Source organism: Haliotis rufescens, unplaced genomic scaffold (genome assembly GCF_023055435.1).
Source record: "Haliotis rufescens isolate VD_foot unplaced genomic scaffold, xgHalRufe1.0.p SCAF_10, whole genome shotgun sequence".
Classification (NCBI taxonomy): domain Eukaryota; kingdom Metazoa; phylum Mollusca; class Gastropoda; order Lepetellida; family Haliotidae; genus Haliotis; species Haliotis rufescens.
This window is the reverse complement of record NW_025963780.1, coordinates 29999391-30022561: the sequence shown is the minus strand read 5'-3', so window position 1 is coordinate 30022561 and position 23171 is coordinate 29999391. Positions and strand designations below refer to the sequence as shown.

The window sequence follows — 23171 nt, the reverse complement described above, 5'->3', positions numbered from 1 at the left end:
GATGACTGGATCAGCCGTTCTACACCAAGCAGAAATTCTTAAACTCTGCTATGTCCAATCTGACGAACGAAGGGTAATACGAATGCCACAATTATACTAACGTTTTCATATACACGCTTGGTACTACGTGACCTGTGGAAAAATAACGTCACTGCCTTGGTAACATGCACTTGCGCTAAAAGAACACATGGACGCACCCCCCGAAACGAATGCTAATATTAATAAGGAATCTGAACTTGAGACCTCTAATAAGTTACGCGCCACATTATCGCACATGATGTATCCTTGCCTAAGGCGGTATAGGGTATAACACGGTATAGGGCAAGTATATCAGTTGCATACATCTACTCTTAATAAGGATGGCGTGTGTCTATAACGACTATAATCTTCTCCCTGCAACGTGCCCTAAGGTGACAGAGAGTTCAAGTGGAGGTCATCAAATCAAGCAGCCATCTTCCATACAGTTTCATCGACTTAATATTTTTCAAATTCTATTTCAATACAGCTAAATATCATCGAAACTGTAAATTACAAACGTTTACAACGTAATTTACACACACACACACACACACACACACACACACACACACACACACACACACACACATATGTCTATGTATATATATTTACTAGGGTAACTACATTTAACACCCCGGTGTGCCATCATTAAGATTTATACATATTACTGACAATTTAACAAGCAGAATATTAAGCCTAGTGTTATAGTGCTGTTAGTGTACGTATAATGTTATGTTCACACTTAGCTAGACACTAGGTTATATGAACAAATGTAAATAGATTATATGAGAAACAGTTCAGCTTGTAATATTGATATTCACTTTTTAAACGACAACATATATCATTTGCTATCCCTTACGATATTCGCATCTTTCAACAAAGGTCTCACATTACTTTACAAGTGCAAAAAAACTCAGGAGAGACCAGTAAATCAATTCGAAATGCCACGGTAATGTTTCCTCGGGTTAGGTTTTTAAACAAACTAATTTTAGTGTCTGAGCTTTCAAGATTTCGCAATACGCATAACTGGATTCCAAAGTAGTTTTATAACGACAGAATAAAATGCCAGATCCGTGGTGTCATGTGTACGCTTTTAACTTGATAAAATAGAAAATGCACATGGGCTACTTTGCTTATTTTATAAACCTGACAGAAATGAAAAGAATGTGTGCCGGGTGTGCATAATTTTACCGGAAATGACAGTTAGTGAAGAACAATATAGCTATATAAAAGCTGCCCGTCAGTAATGAATCAATTGTGATCCATTGTTTAAAGGCATATGTAACGATCCATGATGACACAGTCAGCACATTGTGAAGACAAAATACTCATTCTTATGACTGTTACAACACGGAATTGTGGAGTTTAAGAAAACGTTGTTTCATCCTACCCCACATAGGGACAATTAACGTAGAAGCTTATGTAATTTGTGACGTTTACACAGTAAACTACGGTTATAACGAACTCAAAGGGACCACTAACTTTAGTTTGTTATAACCGTATTTCGTTATAAGCATATATACAGTATAACAATAGCAAATAGTCGGGACAAAAAAATCAGTTCGTTATATCCGTCAGTTCGTTATAAGCGTGTTCGTTATAAACGTACTTTACTGTATGTATTTTCCATTTGACGTACATGCGTTTTTCACGAGACTGTGACGTAAACACTGACAGATTACTTAAACATTCCAGGTGAAACCCCTGGGAATTCCCGAGCACGAATAAACATAAAAACGTTGTTTCTCAACAATTAGCCCCTTTAATCTTACATTGGTATAAGTCAGAGAGTTTTATTGCATGCCCGTTCAAGGATATCCTCGCTTCAACCCATCCCAGAAAACAAAACGGAGAAAAGCATATTGTGGTATCGACTCGATCCGTATCTAGATTACAATGACAGTCTACAACAATCTATTAATTTGCCTTAGTATCTGATGGACAAATCTTTACAATCACCTTTCAATGACCGGGCAGTTGATCAGTGATGACTAACAGTTGTGATAGCCACAGGTTCATTAACAACTTCGAAAATCTCTCCCGTCACGTTTATCGTGTCGGCCATTTTGAAGACTTGTTCCTTGATGTTAATGTTTACCGACACGCTGTCATTGTGACTGACTTACAGAGGTAGTTCCGAACAAGACTTTCTCATCTGATAAGGATATTATTGGAATTCATTTGCTGTAAAGAAACTACAAAAGTTGTCCCTGTAGAGAACGTGGAGATTACGTACGCTCATGTCACCTCTTGTTTTGAGGAACTATTTTATTCCGCGACACAGCTGGTTGTTATATGGCTGTCAGTGTAAACATGAAGTCACACATACTAAATGTAACTGTGAAGTGAAAGTCAGTTCTCAAACAAACATACGCGCATGCGCACACACAATACACCCATACACACGCAAACATACAATATACACACACACTGACGCACACAAATACAAACACACTCAAACATACGCAATACACACAATTTACACACACACACATGCAAACATACACAAATACACACACGCGCCAACAAACTCAAATACACACAATACATACAAGCAAACATACACAAAAAATACATCCACACGCAAATATACACAAATACAAACACGCAAACACACAAATACACACACAACACATAATACAAACGCAGACATACACTGTACACAAATACACACAAATATAAATACAATATGGCTTTGAGGAGGACGCAGATATAGGTGGAAGAACGCATTTGGATAATAATGAGTTGGGCGGGTTTTACATTCACTTAGTGAGTGAGTGAGTATGGTTTTACGCCGCTTTTAGCAATATTCCAGCAATATCACGGCGGGGGACACCAGAAATGGGCTTCACACATTGTGCGCATGTCGGGAATCGAACCCGGGTCTTCGGGATGACGAGCGAAGGCTTTAACCACTAGGCTACCCGACCGCCCCTACATTCACTTTAATTAGTATTAGAGCACATATATAGTTTTGAGATCTTTCTCAACATTCCGACTCTATTTAATATGCTGCACATGTTCACACACTGTAAGCGTACATTTGTACTTGGACTTAAGTCATAGGAGGGTGAGAGATATGTTTTCCTTTCATACCTTCGTTTCCACGTTTACCGGTAATTAACATCAATTACAGAATGCCGCCATTTTTGGCGGACGAATGCGAGGATTAACGAGACATCCGGGTAAGCAGTAACATATGTGGCTCTCGCTAGCTGACAGCATGAGGGGGCTTATAATTAATCTTAAGTTGTCTTCACCCGCCGTTACATCTACTTCAACTACAGGCGCCTTTTGACATGAACGCTGCCGGAATTATAGACGATATATAATTTCAAGTGTGGGCGATCTCTTCACATGTACAGTCAGTGAGAAGGGAACGCTATATAAATCAACGAACCTACCATTTCAAAACATTAGAAATACGGGCTTCTGGTTAAGGATACGGGGCTTTAGGTATGTTTATTATTATTATTATTATTATTATTATTATTATTATTATTATTATAATAATAATAATTATTATTATCATTTACAGATTAGAATAAAAATGCAGCAAATTAAAGGAGGTTTTGGTGATCATGGCACAGTCAGGCTTGTTAGGCTCATCATCAGCTCAGGGCCCTTGCCCCATCTATACGCAGCCCAGACACCGAATGGGACTTCTCCCAGGAAGCGCTGCCTTGTCAAACCCACCCAGAACGTTTCGGAGAATGTGAAGACTTTCCAACACTGCAGCCTTCTGCATTACCCAGATTGTCAGAAGGGCTGTATTCATGGCAGCAAACCCGGGTACTCTCCCAATGTCAGTCAACAGATTGGGAGGTAGCAACCCTAAGGCACCGAGAACAATGGGGCGTCGGACAACTTGGTACTTGTAATGTAATGTAATGTAATGTAATGTAATGTAATGTAATGTAATCATTATTCCGCACTTATTCCCGTACTGTTATTAGTTCAAATACGGTTTACATGTTCCCCGAACAGTGGACCCGAATGTTATCATTCTCAACTCCCTGGGGAGTATACAACAAAGACATTCTAAACAGGAACAGGTATACTGGGTCATACTATAGGATTTGAACGTGTCAATATTGCAGCTTACAGTTGGGATATAGAAGGCTCCGTCGTCTGAGGCGCCGCAGTTTGCCATGTAGAGTTTCCTCCCATAGGTGTGCCTGGATCCTGCGATTGGGTTCGAATCCAAGATTTCTCTGTTCATGCTTCTAGGTTGCCACCACGATACCCTTCTTTGTGGGTCTCACCCTGAACGGTTAGTTAGGTCCGTGGTCTCACCGACATGGTAAACGTCTAAGAGGTCTATCGCCTTGGTCTTTCCTCAAACACCGTGATAAAACTTAACTGATTTCCTGTTTAAATCGGCTTTAAAGAAACGCACGCCCTCGTGATCAGTGAGTGAATTAATGTGTGGCTGGAATGTTTGCCACTTCTAAGTATAAGATGTCGGGAACACCAACAAAGACAATCACACACATACATGCATACTACCCACATTGGAATCGAACCCCGCATTCAGCGTGACTAACGAAAACGTAAACCACTTTGCTAATCGACGGAAACCATGAAGATCCGGGATAGAATAGGTCTTCAGCAACCCATGCTTACCGCAAAAGGCGACAATGGTTGTAGTACGAGGCGACTAACGGGATCGGGTGGTCAGGTTCGCTGACATGGTTGATGAATGTCATAGTATCCCAATTGCGTGGATCGATGCTCATGATGTCAATCTGGCCCTGACCGCCGTCATCTAGCTGGAATATTGCTGAGTGCGGCGTAAAACAACAAACAAACACACAAAAATCTAATCGACGGCCTCTTATAGCCTTTAGTATTGGAGAAAGCAGGGAACATGCTATATTCGACATCGTCCCGCGTTTACTACCCAGCATCTGCTGCTCCCATATCGTAAATGCAGGGCAGCCCATAGCTACGATTGCGCAGCTGTGATCACGTGACCATGCTTAACACGAAATCAAAAGAGAGAAAGCAAGGATGTATCTTTTAAAGACTCTTGGAATAACTTCATGATGATTTTTGTGCCCCTGTTGTTTCTTTGTGGATAGCAGACATGAATGCAAGGCGTTAACAACATACGATGTACCAAGTACACGTTATATGTCAAGATTTAATCTTTCTTAGTAACACCTGTAAATCTAGAGGTTCACTATCAGCCCCATATGTCAATATAAGTGGATATAAACACAGAACACAAAAGAAAACATCCTTTGTTTTCTATATCTGTCTTTATGATACAGAGCATCGCTGATTATAAGCCTATCTACTTCAAAGGACGTGTATAAGGTAAACACGAGAGCCATTTGCTTGCAGCTGTTTCAAGCGATCGCAAAGATAGAAGTGAACTTTGGGACCTCGAACTTCCTGTTCCATTACGATGTATGCTGAATGAAATTATTAAGAGTGAGTGTATGTCGAGCTGATAAATTGGAATCATTTACATAAACATTTAAGTGGCAATACGATTTATCGCGAAGATAAGGGCCTGTGTAGCTCATAATATACGACAGTATGTCATACCCACTTGCCCAAATGCTCCAAATATTGAAAATTAAAGAACCAAAACATACATTTTAATAAATGAGCGTTACATTATTAATACATTCTCACAATGATTAAGAATAATTTCAACAGAGCCACCACAAACAAATAACAAGGTGTTAACAACGAAAAGAATTGAAAAAAAGACGGGATGTATTCAAATCAGTAACGAATCTAGGTGTTCTCGAAAGGTGAAACCATGTCCTCTCTACCAGTAGTACCCGCCTCGTTCCCAATTAAAAAACATATGTGTTTCTTTGTTGCTTAACGGAGACCCCAGAATACCTCCTCCAATACGACAATGGATTCTGGGCTAGGCAAGCCAGTGATTAGTAACATGAGAATTGATGCACACCGTTTGTGGTTGGTTGGTTGGTTTGTTGTTTAACGCCGCACTCAGCAATATTCCAGCTATATGACGGCGGTCTGTAAATAATCGAGTCTGGACCAGACAATCCAGTGATTGATATCATGAGCATCGATCCACGCAATTGGGATCGATGACATGCATCAACCAAGTCAGCGAGCCTGACCACCCGATCCCGTTAGTCGACTTTTACGACAAGCATAGTCGCCTTTTACGGCAAGTATGGGGTTGCTGAAGACCTATTCTACCCCGGTATCTTCACGGGTCACTCCGTTTGTGTGTGACGCCACTCTGTCAACCAAATCACCAAGAAGGACCACCTCATGTAAAGGTCACATTGCCGGATAAGAAACACCTGGTGGTCCGGCAGGAATCCATGGTTATAATACTCAGTTTGTCAGCACCATACCCTTGCTTGTGACTTTCAGCAAGATGTGTGTGCTTCATAGATAAGTATAGTCCTTGGAAATATTGTCAGAAAGGACAATATAATATATAATAGTCAATATCAAATAAATTAGTGCCATTACATTAATGCAAATTAACTCCAAAATACACACCAAATTGACAGTGCTTAGAATTTGTTGTAAATACATTCTCGATGATATTTTATTATAAGATCTGCAGATCAATGGTGATAAAGACTGCGACACAATCTTGCATGTGTGCCACAGTATTATTTCACAGTTATTGTAAAACTTTAAGTAAAAATGTACTGATAATCTTTGGAAATGAGCTCTGATGTGTACACGTAGTGTGTATTCAAGTATTAAACAGCGATAATGACATGACAAAATAAATATGTTTGTTGGAGAATTAGTGAAATTAAACAAACTCAGAAACTTAACAGATCTAGTGAGATGTAGCGTGATGTTTCCACACAGGGCCAACTGTAATCAGCAGTACATGGTCAAAGCACACAGAACCTACTCAGCTGAATATGTGTCCTTTGAGTTTGGCAAGAATGTTGAAGGAATCATCATTAGCAACAGATGAGTACTCAGTTCAAATTTGTTTTTTTAATCTTATAGAATACATAGCGTTTTTGTAAGCTTCAGTAAGCTTCAGTAAGCTTCATACCAAATTAACTAGAGATTAAAAAAATGGAACCTGGTTTTGAACCTAATGTAATTTAAACCGTCCAGACTAGAGAATAATCATTCTCGATTACTTCCAGAAACAGATTCCAGTGGGCGTAAACGGCAAAATAGTGTTGAAAATTCGGGCTTTTTGAAAATCAGTGATGACACCAGGTGTTCGCGAAAAGGGAAAGCATGTCCTGCTCTACAGGTAGCACCCGCAACTGATCACATATATTTTCATAAATAATATAAGTAAGTGCACTCAGCAATTCTCCTGCTATACGAATCGTTGAACGGATGGTAAGAAGATTCATCGTGTGTCCTGTGACTGACGCACATTGTGTGTCCAGTGACTGACGCATTCTTCATTCTCCAATAACACCAGGTTCTCACGGTGATGTATAATGTTTCTGACAAATTCCAACTTGATATGAGGTTGTGAGTGGCACTGTCGTCCGAAGTGCCGCAATTCGCCCGGAAAGGAGAAACTTCATTGTTATTTAGATTCTCAGTTATCAGAATCCATGATTAATCGATCCTGACAAATGATGAAATATGGACGTATCCTGATGGATTTATGCCACGAGGGTGGCGATATTCCTACATATGTATACGTGTTCTGACAATGTATATTTGGTCACAGAAAATTATAGGAATGGGTAAGCAATGGATGAGCGTATTCTACGGTATCTCGGAGGAACCACTGAGGCGTAAGTGATAACAAGGTCACCCAAGCCACAAAGAACCGTAACAGATGTGTAGTAATAGGCGTTCTGAAAAATAGGCATTCTGTAGTAATAAGTTGGAAGAAGACGTCCTTGGTCCTATTCACCTTAACGTTGTCTTATTGCTTTGCGCGGGAGGTCCGGTTTCGATCCCCGGCCGCGTCATACCAGAGACGTTATACGGTGGTACTTGTTGTTACCCTGTCTGGGGCTCGACATTAAGGGGCTAAAACAAGGACTGGTCGGCTCGGAGTCAGTAAACTGTGCCTGAGTGGGGTATTCATATAAAACTGCATGGTATATCAGTTGGCTAGCACTGTAAATCGGCATCAGTCCGGACTAGTACAAACAGACAGACAGACAGACAGACAGACAGACAGACACACACACACACACACACACGTCGGCATATAAGTGCAATTATCGTAGATCCCATTTCACCTCACCACACCTATTGTTTTGTACACCAAAATGGCGATATTTACATGTACACTGTACCGTAACAAAAACACAACAAAAGAATGATAAACCTAACTTGCTTTTATGTGAACCTTGTGTATGTTTCATGCTTAATGTCCCGTTTCAATACAAGCGACACATTTAGGAACATTATCATCAGGAATCTCCGCACAGAGCAGAGTCCATTGTACAATTCCGACATTACCATATCATGTGTCTATGAATCACTATCCAATAGTGATGACAACAGTTGTTCGCAAAAGGTGCCGCACGCGTCAAAAAGACATGCAAAGGCAAGTCAACATCATTGTGACCACCGATGTGGAAATGACATGAGGACAAATCAGTCAGAAACTGAACAACCATAAAAATGACAAATTAAAACCCTTTCCATATTCATAATTTATAACATATACAGTCTTTTGTCACTCTCTATACATGATTTAAAATTAAAAGAAATGGGTTGGTTACACTGGTCCTTTCTATTTCTAGTTCCGGGGGGTAAATCAGTTTAAATTGACCATTGTTGAACCATATCGCATCAATAAAAGGCCTTAAGCTTAAGAGAAAAATAATTTAAATATTTCCCCGTGAAGATAGATTCATATGCATAGAGGAATAGATCCGAAAGGAGTGGCGCATGTACGTACTTCATACCTAATGAATGTCTTACACCCAACTTTAACATAGACGTATCAATGAGTAACATTAGCATTTCACGTTTTTTGTCAGTAAAATTTAAATGACAATTGCTTTCATTTCTGACAAATTGTCCTGAACCGTTGCAAATAGAGATGTAACTATATCCATGATCACCACGTTTAGTAACAAAATGCCCCATGTGACAATGAAGTGTAGAGATGGATGTGTACCATGGATAATCCAAATCTGAATTGAACTTTATTTGGTTGGAAAAATTCATGCAAATCCTTTGAGCTACCGAGAATCCACATGATCTTAATTCAACTTGTCTCATTACTTTTTGTGAATCTACAGAAAATCTTCCTTGGTTGTATAAAGGGTTATGGTAAGTCTTTGAGACAGGCATTTGGTGGTACATTTGCTGGGCCCGGAAATATTTCTCTCCTTGTACGGATTGTTATGGAGCTTGGAATCAAGTACAAAGCAGGAATGGACATATCTTCAGATGGTAGAGTCAAGCCAAGTTGCGATCACTAATGCGTTGTTGTGGCAGATTTCATCATAAGTTACGACACGTACCTAACATGTGGCATCATGTGATATGTCACTTGCACCAAGTTCTTTGATCCATCAATCAATGTAGTAATGCGTACGGGTAATGCCTATTCTAGTTGAGGCCTTACCATCGGGGACAACTACGAACGTTTCATGTGGGGCAGCCAGACGCTGGATGCAAGCTTGATGGGACAGAACAGGTAGAATATTCTTTTCCCTCTTTTTCAGTGTGTGCAATCTACCAATCACAACATCAAGCACTGACCTAACCCACGCGCGATCCCAAATAGTAGGAGTATGTTCACGATATTTTTTATCATATTTGAATAAAAAACGAAGGTTGTTATTTCTAAAATGGAGAAGACACTTGTGATTATATGACCGACAGGTTGGTAGAAGTATCATGAGTCTTGGCAGTCGACGTTTTGCAACGCGTTCCTATAATTGAACAACTTGGATGTAATGGTGTTCGTATAGGAAACTGAAACTGTTTGTGGTTCCTGGAATTTGAAATAATGTGGGACATTTTCAGAAACTGATTTTTATCTGAGAATGATGTTATTTAAGTTTAAAGGATCATGATCAATTCAAATTATAAATACAAATTGTGATCCCAATTGGCAGTTGGTTGTTCACGATATTGTCATCCAATTTTGAATAACGGAAGCTTGTTATTGTCAACTATAGAGTCACTTATGTTTCTATGACCACCATGTGTTTAGCCGTATAGGGGCGGTTGGGTGGCCTTGTGGTTAAAGCGTTCGCTCTTCTCTCCGAAGACCCGGGTTCGATGCCCGACATGGGTACAATGTGTGAAGAACATTGCTGGTGTCCCCCGCCGTGATATTGCTGGACTATGGCTAAAAAGAGGCGTAAAACCATACTCACTCACTCACTCACTGGTGGCAGTATAACGAGTCTCGGCGGTGGTAGTGGAGTTTACATCATGTATGCTGTATCCATAGCAACGCAGCAAACCATGCATGTGTGTCGTGACTCGGCAGATGATCACTTAGTTTGAATTCAATCACTTGTTCAGCTTAAGATTACAAGATTTCACGAACACTAAACCTTTCAAATCAAACAAGAAGCCCTACATAATAGCTCCATCTTCTCGTCACCAATGCCTTTGAACACGTTTTCAACGTAACACCTCGTAGGAAATATCAGATTTGATGTTAGAACAACACGAACTGCTTCCGCAGCCCTGGTGGAGAGAGCACGCGGTGTGATTGTGGTCGGCCTCAAGTGAGTAATGCTTTTTTAGTGTTTTGTTCCATTCATGGCGCGCAAACCTCTGGAGGTTCTCTTCAGTACTGGTCCACTTGCACAAAGCGATATTAGCTCTAAGACTATTGTAAGCCTATGCTAAAGTATGGGAGTTAAGATCATCTTAGCGCTAAGATCGCTTTGTGCATCTTAGGAATTTATTTCTCTTTACAATGCAGTTTTGAAAGTAAGCAACGGTAATAAAAATTCTCCTCTGGTAATGGCAAGTATCGTTCCTTGTTGACGCTGTTACAGAATCTTCATACCAGACTTTGTTAACATCGTATTGTAAATGTCTAATGTCAACCAAAATGACTTCGGTCGTGACATTTACCTGATGTCATCTGCTAGACGCTTCTACGACCCGTGAGGAGCGGTCGGGTAGCCTAGTGCTTAAAGCGTTCGCTCGTCACGCCGAAGACCCGCGATCGATCCCGGGTCTGTTTAAGGTTCAAGGGGTTCAACGTAACACCTCGTAGGAAATATCAGATGTGATGTTAGAACAACACGAACTGCTTCCGCAGCCATAGTGGAGAGAGCACGCGGTGTGATTGTGGTCGGCCTCAAGTGAGTAATGCTTTTTCAGTGTTTTGTTCCATTCATGGCGCGCAAACCTCTGGAGGTTCTCTTCAGTACTGGGTCCACTTGCACAAAGCGATCTTAGCGCTAAGACTATTGTAAGCCTATGCTAAAGTATGGCAGTTAAGATCATCTTAGCGCTAAGATCGCTTTGTGCATGTGGGCCCAGGTCCATCTCAACAGAAACGCCTGTATGTTTCAATAAGAATTCATCTAATATTACCACCACCCGATTATGTACAGCCTGTTATAGCCACGGGCAGATCTTCGGTGGATATCGGACAGGATTGATGGTTGATTGAATTGATTAGATTGTATCTCGAAATATCGTATTTGTTGTCCGCTTCCTATTCAAATACAATAAGGGGTATTACAGATTACCCCAGACTGCCTTGTCTTAAAAAGGTCTCCCTGAAGTCGTTTATTGTATGTAATTGTATACGTATAAGGTTCCATTGTACGATAAGAAATCTGGTAATAGACTCAATTTGAAGAGTGTTTTGGACGCCTCATGACTGGAGTGAGGCTGTGCGGCGTCAGATAACGAACACTCACTTTTTATGCAAATTGGGAGTGGTGCTACCGGTTGGACAACACATGCTTATCCTTTCTCCCTAACACCTGGTGTCATCGCGGATTTTCAGTGGCCCATTCATGTAATTTTCATCGCTATTATACCTTTTACACACAATAGCTTATTCTCTGGCTTTGACAATTTATGTTTCCATATTTATAGAATATCTGTAAAGCAATAAAATGCATAAGGTAACAAATCGTTAATGTGACTGAAAATTTATATCAACACGTATTTCTGTAAATTATTCAAAATATGACTTTTGGGGTTTTTTTAGTCAAAGGCGACTTTATTGTATGTCTAAAATAGGTGAATTCTTATTTCGAGACTGCATGTGATGATATTAATACGAATCCTTGAACGCTGCGGTAGGTGATACCCGCTGGAAATGGAACACCTGGAGTCATTGTGTTATGTTGATGGTGGCATGCGTGCATGTGTGTCTGGAGGTGATGGGGGTGCGGGAGTCATGGGTGGTCTTGAAGTCAAAGGCGCTTTACAGAGTAGCGTCTCCAGTGCGTGTCCTGAAGTCTACGTTCGTGGGTTCGAATATCAAATTATGTTTCTTGGTTCGTCTCCGCCCCGTGGCCCAGTGGAAAGTTGGCGGTTCGATCCCCGGCCGCGTCATAACGAAATACATTTAAAGATGGCACGTGTTCTTACCATTTTCCGCTCGGCTTTAATGATAATAGCCAAAACTGCTCGGTTCGAAGTCAGTATAATCTGAGTGGGGTGCCCATGTTAAACTGTGGCATGGTATCTCCGAGGGCTTAAACATAAAAAGTCCTGCTCCACTCACAACGTAGCATTGAAGGAATTTATTTCTCTTTAAAATGCAGTTTTGAAAGTAAGCAGCGGTAATAAAAATTCTCGTCTGGTAATGGCAAGTATCGTTCCTTGTTGACGCTGTTACAGACTCTTCATACCAGACTTTGTAAACATCGTATTGTAAATGTCTAATGTCAACCAAAAGGACTTCGGTCGTGACATTTACCTGATGTCATCTGCTAGACGCTTCTACGACCCGTGAGGGGCGGTCGGGTAGCCTAGTGGTTAAAGCCTTCGCTCGTCACGCCGAAGAGCCGGGATCGATCCCGGGTCTGTTCAAGGTTCAAGGGGTGAAGCCAATTTCTGGTGTCCCCCCCCCCCCCCCGCCGTGATATTACTGGAATATTGCTAAAAGCGGCGTAAAACCATACTCACTCACTCACTCTACGACCCGTGAAGATCCGGGATGGAATAGGTCTTCAACAACCCATGCTTGCCGTAAAAAGCGACTATGCTTGTCGTAAGAGGCGACTAACGGGATCGGTTGGTCAGGCTCGCTGACTTGGTTGATGCATGTCATCGTATCTCTATTGCGTGGTTCGATGTTCATGGTCTCAATCGCTGGATTGTCTGGTCCAGACTCGATTATTTACAGACCGCCGTCATCTAGCTGGAATATTGCTGAGTGTGGCGTTAAACAAGAAACACACAAACCAATTACGTGGATCGATGCACGCGATGTCATGCAACAAACAAACAAACATCTATGCCCTGGAAATGGGTAGGTTTTAGATAACAAGCGACACGCATTTCCCAGACTTCGAAGGCACCGCACAATTGGCTGAGTACAGTTGCATGTACAGTTGATTGTGGCACAAATAATTAATTATTATTAATTATTCTATATATGTTCAGCACCATATCCCTACCAGTGTGTGTGTTTGTGTGAGTGAGTCTGGTTTTACGCTGCTTCTAATAATATTCCAGCAATATCACGACAGTGGACACCAGAAATTGGCTTCACACCCATACCAATGTGGGGAATCAAACCCGGGTATTCGGCGTGACGAGCGAACACTTTAACCACTAGGCAATCCCACCGCCCCCATACCCCTTCCATGTAAGGGGTAACATTCTAAAGCCTGCACCACTTCGGAAGTTCCCCCACATTTAACTGAAAGACAGTTCATCGCGTCGTTAAACTAACCCACTCACTAAAAATAAATATATTTCATAAAGCATATATATATATATATATATATATATATATATATATATATATATATATATATATATATACCGAACATAAAATGTTCCGGCTATTACTTCAATATAAACGCTAGGTGTCACTCAAAATAATCTGTGAAATGTTAAGGCCAGAAACAGCTGTTATAACAAAACAATTCAATCATACTGCAAACATATGCATATTCACCCTACCAGAACTGCAGATGTGGGCTTACCCATAGAAAATATTCATAAATGCTTATCCAAGTTTTCATCAAAACAGACAATAGCTTGTATCAAGATAGCATATAGCAATGTAACTATCAACAGTACTGGCATTCAGTTTCAATCACTGGCAGTGGAGGAAGATAATGTGGTATTCACATACAGCTAGGGTCCATGCTGAATCAGCTTACACAACTGCCCCGTTGAGAAAAGCATCGTTCAAACTGAGCAATTGAAGTTGGGGCGTCACTGTAAGCGTTGTGCGCTTCTATAGTTTGGCATTGATCCACTGTTCGGAATATAATGGAGGCAATTACATGTTTATGATGTGACTGAGAATCACGAACATTGAAATTATTATACCTGTCAAACATCACTGGATGTAATAAGCGCATTACATCCTCGAACCATAAATACAAGATTTAATTTGCTTTCCCCGTGGCATTATACTGATATTCAATCAGTTACTTTTAATACAAAAAAGTAAAATGTGTTGTCAAATGTTCAGCTCACACAGAGAAAGAAACACATTTTTCAAATATGCACTTACAAAAATATGTAGTGTTCCCTTTCGGAATCTGACCGTGTCAACAAGAAAGTATGCTTTTGATCCACCTTAGTCATCTCACATTAGAAAAAGCAGTTGAGAAACTTTGCCCCCTTTCCAATTTCTGAATATCTGGTCTATTGTTGAACTTTTACTTTCCAAGGTAACGCAATATACATGCAGTGCCTCACAGTAACACTGCAAACATATCTATCAGTGCCTCAGATTATCGCCGTATACATATCTAGTAATGCCTCGGAGAAACATGGTATACTAATCTGGTGGCAGTGTCTCATAGTAACAAAGCATACATATCTAGTAGTGCCTAAGAGTAACGTAACATGCTAATTTGGCAGTGCCTCGGAGTAACGTAGCATACATATCTATCAGTGCCTCGGAGAAACATGGGATACTAATCTGGTGGCAGTGCCTCAGAGAAACGTAGCATACACATCTATCAGTGCCTCGGAGTATCGCAACATACACATCTATCAGTGCCTCGGAGTATCGCAACATACATATCTACAGTGACTCAGAGAAACGTAGCATACACATCTATCAGTGCCTCGGAGTATCGCAACATACATATCTATCAGTGCCTCGGAGTATCGCAACATACGCATCTATCAGTGCCTCGGAGTATCGCAACATACATATCTATCAGTGCCTCGGAGTATCGCAACATACACATCTATCAGTGCCTCGGAGTATCGCAACATACACATCTATCAGTCCCTCGGAGTATCGCAACATACACATCTATCAGTGCCTCGGAGTATCGCAACATACATATCTATCAGTGCCTCGGAGTATCGCAACATACACATCTATCAGTGCCTCGGAGTATCGCAACATACATGTATATATCTACAGTGACACAGAGAAACGTAGCATACACATCTATCAGTGCCTCGGAGTATCGCAACATACACATCTATCAGTGCCTCGGAGTATCGCAACATACATATCTACAGTGCCTCAGAGAAACGTAGCATACACATCTATCAGTGCCTCGGAGTATCCAAGATGGACGCGGATTCTAATAAAACATGACGTTAATGCGTCATATTATTATCATCATCTCTCCAGAAAGACTGCCACTCTAAACTTTGTCATTAGGAGGTTATTTGTGAATTGTAAGACTTGCACAAGATTTTCGAAGAAGGGAGAAAAAGTGAATTTTTTCGGTATGATTTATGCATAAAACAATGTAATATGACGTTTCAGCGTTGTTCACGGTAGGAACTGTGATTGCGTAGCTACGATGACTTAAATTATTCACTTTAACTAGGTGGAGAGTTTCTATGTTTGTGCATTACACTAACTTATTTATTACACGTCTTCATGGATTAGTAACGATCTAATACAAGATCGCACATTATTTAGATTGTCACAGCCGATAACAGTGATACAGACCTAGGGTGTTGACGAACAGGACCAGAGTGTTGGGGAATAGCATGTGCATGTGGCATTATTCCCCAGCATTAAAATGACAAAAAAGAAAAAAGTTAATTGAAAGAGGATTTTAATTGAATTCCGATGTTGGCATGCGATCGGCAGATAAGCTGAATCTGTAACTAAGTGACTGATCCCTTGCTTGCTCGAACTCCTTTGAGGGACCATCCATGTGATATTATAGGGGAGGGGCTTGGCTGGTTGGGGGGAGGGAGAGATTTCTGTTTGAGGCTGAATATTTTTCATCCAGCGCTTCAGGACTTACAAATATTTCTTCTGAAAGGAGACAAATAATATGTTTACTCGAAACACATTCTATGTTTTAAAACATCCAGCATGTCCAATGAACGTTTTGTTTTTTGGGTTGAAATATTGGGTCGAATAATTATTCTTACCAGGGGGTTTCTTTAACAAAACAAACCCTATCATACCCCCACTCCCTCCCCTGCGTCGACCTCGTAACTTTATAGTTCGCAGAAGCTGGGTTTTTTAAAACTGTAACATGATATGACTGATTTTCAGTGATTCTTTCGTGTACTTTTCACTTCTGTTTTTGCCTGCTACGCCGAATTGAATCTCTTTCGGCGGATAAGCGAGACTGGTGAATCTCTGGCGTTGATGTTGAACATTTACTATATGTCACATGACATTGTGTGCATTCTATTGATGGCTACGATTTGACATTTGAGGGATCGGGACATAGCATAGAGATGTGGCGTAAGCGTTACAACTCTGTACAAAACTGACATTCCAGGTTATTGTTCCAAACCAAGGGAGGCACGAACTTTAACGTCATTAGTTCTTGTTATACATGTTACAGATACGTGTCGTGTGCCTATGCAAATGTAAACACTTCAGAACGAAAAATGGTTTCGTAATTGCACGAGTGCATAATTACATGTATTAAAAATGTTTCTCTTATTTCGCTTCTGAGATTATTATGTTGCAAGACACATTACCATTGGAATAATATACAAGTATATCTTATCTTAAGAAAACATTTTCCAGTTAATGTCACGAATAATACATACTACCAGGCATCTTGTAAAGAGTAGGTGAGTGAGTTGGGTTTAACGCCGGTTTTAACAGTATTGGAGTTATATCGCGGCGTGTCAGCTTAATGTGGGAGGAAAACCCGAAGTGATGCAGGTCTCAGACGTTAACTACTTCGGTGAAACCCACGAGCATGGGTATGGTGCTGACAAACCTAGAAACATAATCGGGGCGGACCGGAATTCAAACCCACAATCATAGGTTTCTGGCATGCCAAAGGGACGCAACTCTGCACAGCGAATCGCGACGCCTTAGACGACTGGGCCACCCGTGCCCCTCCTCTTGTAAGGAAATGGTTACACGTAATGGAAATTAACAGCAAAGGATAAGATGACTTTTACTCTCAGATGTGAAATCTGAGCTATTCTAATCTCAATGATTTCCTGCAATATCTCATTTGAAACCTAAATATAGATCTATGCGTAAGGTAATTAGTGTTTCTATGAGCATACGATGAATTTAAGGACACGCAAAATATACAGAGAGGAATATTATACCAGAATTAGAGTTGCTACATTTATATTCTGAAGGAAATGTCACCGTGGAGTCTTTGCAAGTAATAGTGACACATGTCAACCATCTATCACTACTTGAGTGTCTCGAGTCCAAACTCAGTGCATGAGAAGCTAACAAACGCTGGTTGTCCGTCATTTTTCAGATAACTGTCATAGATATTTTTTCATTGTCATACGTCTGATCCTCGTCATCGTCAATGAGTTCCGGTGCTGTCATATTTTGGTCACAAGTTAATTACATGTTCTTCGGGATCTCACGAGCCTTCACGGGCTGAAAGGTAAGGACAAGAACACTATACCTTCTCCAAATGGTCACGGGTACTGAGTTGTGCTGACACAGAGGGAGAAATTAAAGTTTTTTCTTTAACGCCGCACTCGGCAATATTCCAGGTAAGTGATGGCGGTCTGTAAATAATCGAGTCTGGACCAGACAATGCAGTGAGTGTGAGCATCACTTCATACAAGTGGATACGATGACATGGATGACCCAAGTCAGCGAGCCTGCCTCTAACGACAAGCATAGTCGCCTCTAACGACAAGCACGGGTTGCTGAAGATCATTTCTACCCCGGATCTTCACGCGTGGAAGGTAGTCAAGCACGTATCACTATAACCAGAGCCCAGTTAAACACATGTCATTAGAAAACCGTGCTTCTGTATTTCAAGGCCGCCTCCGTGGTCTAGTGGTAGGGCGTCCGCCCAGAGAGCAGAAAGTCCGGGTTCGATACCCGGCCGCGTCATACCAAAAGATGGTACTTGTTGTTACCCTGTCTGGCGCTCGGCATTAAGGTGCTAAAGCAAGGACTGGTCGGCTCTTAGTCAGTATACTGTGTCTGAGTGGGGTATTCACTGTGCTAGCACTATAAATCGGCATCAGTCCGGACTAGTATAAGCAGCCACACACGCGCATGCACGTCGCTATGTAGGTGCAATAATCTTGGACGCGACGTTGAACCCCATTTCACCTCACCCCACCTTCTGTAATTCAAGTCACTTGCTAAAAAGGTTTCGACTGAAAATTAATACAGAATATCTATAAACAAATGGCTATTTCATATTAAGCTATATAGTCGACTGAAAATTGATACAGAATATCGATTAACAAATAGCTTTATTATATGAAGCTATAAAGTAAGCGGCATGTAATCTTTTTCAAGGTGTATATACAGGTACATGCGACTTTCCTTTCACTTTACTTCCCACTCCTACCTGAAATAAAACCCTGAAAGTAAACCACTTCTATGTTCCAGAAAATACTGGTCTTATAATTTGCCTTAGGTTTTACAACTGAAAAGTTACAAATATAAACTGGATGTCCTTTAATAGTGGTAAAACATTTTTGCTTTCGAGAAACAAAATGTATGTTGTTAGACAGTGTTTCCTACAAAGACATTATTTGTCTGGTCCATAATCCGGCCGTGTATACGTACACACCTTGTAACTATCCGGAAGTTCGAAACAAGATCCTGTTCCACAAAACATCTGAGACAATCGTAAATGTATGTATGCGAGTTGCTCAGCTCTACGATCGCTATGAACTCCCAGGGTCCTATTCCACAGAGCGATCATAGCGCTACCACTATCGCCGTTCTTAAGTGAGTGAGTGAGTGAGTTATAATTTAACGTCGCATCGGCATTATTTCAGCCATATAGGGACGAGACCAAGTTAATATATTCACAATTGAGTCATTCATGCAACGTTATATTTAAAAACAATTTATGGAACATATTTGAGCATACTATATTTAAAAACAATTTATGAAACATATTTGAGCAGAACAATATCATGTATACAGTTTTAAAACATGGGCTACAGGTCACCAGTAACCAAAGCTAGGCCACCTCGCTGGGGATCATGGGGACTTACAGTACTTCGGCTTCCTGCACGATACCCGAGCAGGATTTACGTCATCACTTCAGCTGCTGGTGGTTGCGCACAATACTAGCCAATATTAAAAAATACTCAGCAGTGAGTTGGCTTAAAAACACTGGTTGATGATGGTTGCATCGACTATAATAGCATTACGTGTCACACAGGGGGACAATAAATATACAATACTTTCACCCCTGGACAGAGCCTTCAATAATGTCAGTTGATAATCGCATCACACCAAATTTTAAAAACAATCATTTAATTATTCACATGATATTTAAAATTTATTATACAGATCCCATTTCTTTCAAGTAGCTGATAATGAGATACCCGCTGACACGGGCTCCGTTCTAAGAATATACTTCATGTATTCCTCAAATAGACATACTGAAAAAAACGACTAACAGGAACTAGATTACGTGATCTACGTGGTTGAATGAGTAAGGTTTTACGCCGCTTTGACAGTATTCCAGCAATACCACGGTGGGAGACACTAAAGATTAGCACCCATGTGGGGAATCGAATCCATGTATTTGGCATGACGGGCAAACGCTTTAACCACCAGGCTACCCGTCGCCCCTAAGGAATATGACTGTCGTATTATAAGTCCAATACAACAATACAATAGGACAAGCTGTTATCTTTACGTTACATCAAGAGTAGTGTATCTAACCACCCAGTGATCGTCAATTTCCAATACACCTGATAAGGTGAGCTACATCTGAAATCAATCGCAGATACTGCGTGAGTCAGTGTTCCAGCAGTATGAATACATTAGGGGTTTTTTCAAGGCAGGTAAAACTTGCAACAAAAGAGGAAAAGACAAATCTATCAACAATATACGACTTTGATAAGGAAACCAGGTGGTCACGATAAACAGCTATCAAACGCACCCACGCAATCTAATATGAAGCATTAATATGACAAAAACACCCCCGTGGATTTTTTAAAATATCTATATGCATGTTTCTCATTATCATGAGCACACCTGTGCTTCGAACAAAACGGGCGTTTATAAAGTGCGGAACCAGCAATTTTGAAAGCGAGGGGTTCAAAATATTATGATCCTCTCTCTGGACCCCTCCCCGCCTGATCTCTCTATGCATAATTTCAAGTATGTAATGGAAACTGCTACTTCAACGCCTTGTTCTAACGCTACACGTGCGTTTCGTGACTATATGTATGTAGCGGCCTATAGCTACTTAGCCAGGTGGGAGCGGTAATTAATCATAAGCTTACTTGGCTAGATATTTCACGTGATATATATTGATACACCGCATAGAGGCTCACTCCACTGATACCAAATCCGCACAAACACGTTTCAATACATGCCACCCTTTGCTTTCGTTTTTAAATGATTAAAACCAGTTGGAAGAAAACGTAAAATGACACATGAGATCATTTCATTAACGTTGATTTGAAATCAATTGATGTGAATAAATCTAAAAAGATCCACCAGTCTAGAAGTGACCAGTGATCAAACTGGCATTGACGTTCATCAATACCACAGCGACAACTGATTTCCGTACGAATGGCCATTTTACAGTTTGTCGTCAAGAAACCATTAACACACAAAGGTAGTAATTAACTGTTCTTACCTGAGCAGCAGACGGCTAAAATCTTCCACCAAACCGACCAGTAGTCCATGATGTATGGATGCGCAGTGCACACAAGGACATCATCAATTACATCACGCAGTGAACAGACGGCTGAGCAGACGACAAGGAATATTGGAAAATGTCCAGATTTCAATCACAGGTAAAACAAACAACCAGAGTAAAATAAGGGATATTAATCCTATTAGGGAAAGATCAAGGATCCAAAATATATTCACTGAAAAATACTTCCAGGCGTCTTCTGAGAATTAGTTTCACTGATTATTTCCGAAACGAGGACTGCGATTTTCTATCGCGTCTAGTATATATCAGACAGTGTGATATTTAGAATTGATAATGGTCAACACACGTGTATTATCCGAGGATGCAAATATTTTCCTCAAACAATTATTTGTCCGACACATTCTCTACTTTTGATGATCCGCATTGTCTCCGTGTTCTTTAGAATCCTCACTATGTAGGTAATGTTGAGGTCGCCGACAGCAGTCCAGAATACTTCACTGGAACAATCTGGACACACCAGATCTCGTCTTGATTGTGTTTCGGGGTTTATCAAACTTCACAAACATTTGCCAGTCCTATAAGTAGGCTGTATTTCCCACTTTAGAAACAAATCAGATTGTCAAATAGTTTCCTATGTGTCGAGTGTGTAGACACGGTGCATCACAACACTGTAGAAGAGGGAATCAATAGCCCGTCAAACCAAGAGGCATTCTCCAATGATCCGATCGTCAAAAGCCATCACAGGCAAATCAAAAGTAACGCTCGTCGAAACTTCACGACTCCTGAAACGCACAAACTCTGTCTGAGGGTACTTTCCTCGCGACTGTTGATACACAACTCCCCTCAAACGGCGATCTCGGATGAACAAGTCCAAACCCATTGAGAAGTTACTTTTAACGAACCGTAGCGAAGCATCCTTTATTGAGCCAGCTTCATATACAAGCCTAGAGATTATCAGCCTCGCCCTGTTGACGTTGTGTTTCAATCAGCCTCTGGCGCAGGGATCATGTTAGGGTCGAGATCTCTCCTTCTGCATTACTTCAATCGCATCTGCCTGATCCCTTTGACCATATGGTGGAGCAGTTGTTAGTCACGCAGTACCGCGTAGGAATACAATGGTACATCGCCGCACACTTTACCTCTTCCACGCCCTCCTGCAAACATAGTTGTGTCAATAAATGAACTAACAGGCGTGTTTCACTAACACGTATACATACGTTGCGAGCTGTGTCGATCGACGTATTGGTTATTCGTCCCAATTTAGGTCGAATATTAAAATGGTTATGGTATTTGTGTTAAGGCATAGGTTATTTGTGTCTCTTTCATTTCATCATTGTTTTTTAACTGCAACGTTCACCTGGGAGGGTTTGGTGAAAGGTTTATAAGTGAAAAAACATGCTTTTACGTGAGCTGAGCTTGGGTAGTTGTTATTTTAACCATGTCATTTGACAACTTGACAGGTGCGTTATTAAATCACGGGATAATCAAGTGAACATAATCAATATACACGATATGCAAGTTCCGCGTGTGAATCATTTTGCTCGCTGTACTTCAAAATAAAACACGTTTCCAAATGTGGAGATTTATTGATTTAAACATTAACGCGTTGGTTTGTTTGAACAACACACATTGGCATTATTGAATAATAATTATTCATTTTGACTGCAGATGTGAATACGCATTGGAAACTGGTGTGTCTTTTTTAATGTCATCGTGTTGGACTATACAGAACAGTATTTCCAAACAGGATGTTATGGTTTTGGTATGCATATGTTTATGTATGTAAGGTATTTATGTAGATATCTTTATGTGGCACTGCACAGCACGATCTGAATTTAATGTGTCCTGTATGTGCCGGCAAATAGTAGTGGATTAAATGTGAGACACCCTGTTCGGGATGAAAGTATGTGGGGCCAGACTTAATGTTACGAGTATCATGCCCAAACAGTCAGGTCTGAAGGTTGAAATAGTTTAAAAAACAAATTAAAATACACATTTATACTCTCGCGTTTCGTCGTAATTCGTTGCTTTTCACATACATTT

The 23171-nt window shown here is 40.6% G+C and overlaps 1 protein-coding gene across 1 annotated transcript in view; it reads right to left on the bottom strand.

The window, feature by feature from the left end:
* Nucleotides 1–22240, bottom strand: part of LOC124135061 (neuronal acetylcholine receptor subunit alpha-10-like) — a 111501-nt gene extending 89261 nt beyond the window's left edge. The window contains exon 1 of the mRNA XM_046500239.2: nucleotides 21108–22240. Coding sequence (XP_046356195.2) covers nucleotides 21108–21156 — 49 coding nt within the window. The 5' untranslated portion in view covers nucleotides 21157–22240. The remainder of the gene's footprint in view (nucleotides 1–21107) is intronic.
* Nucleotides 22241–23171: the final 931 nt, after the last annotated feature.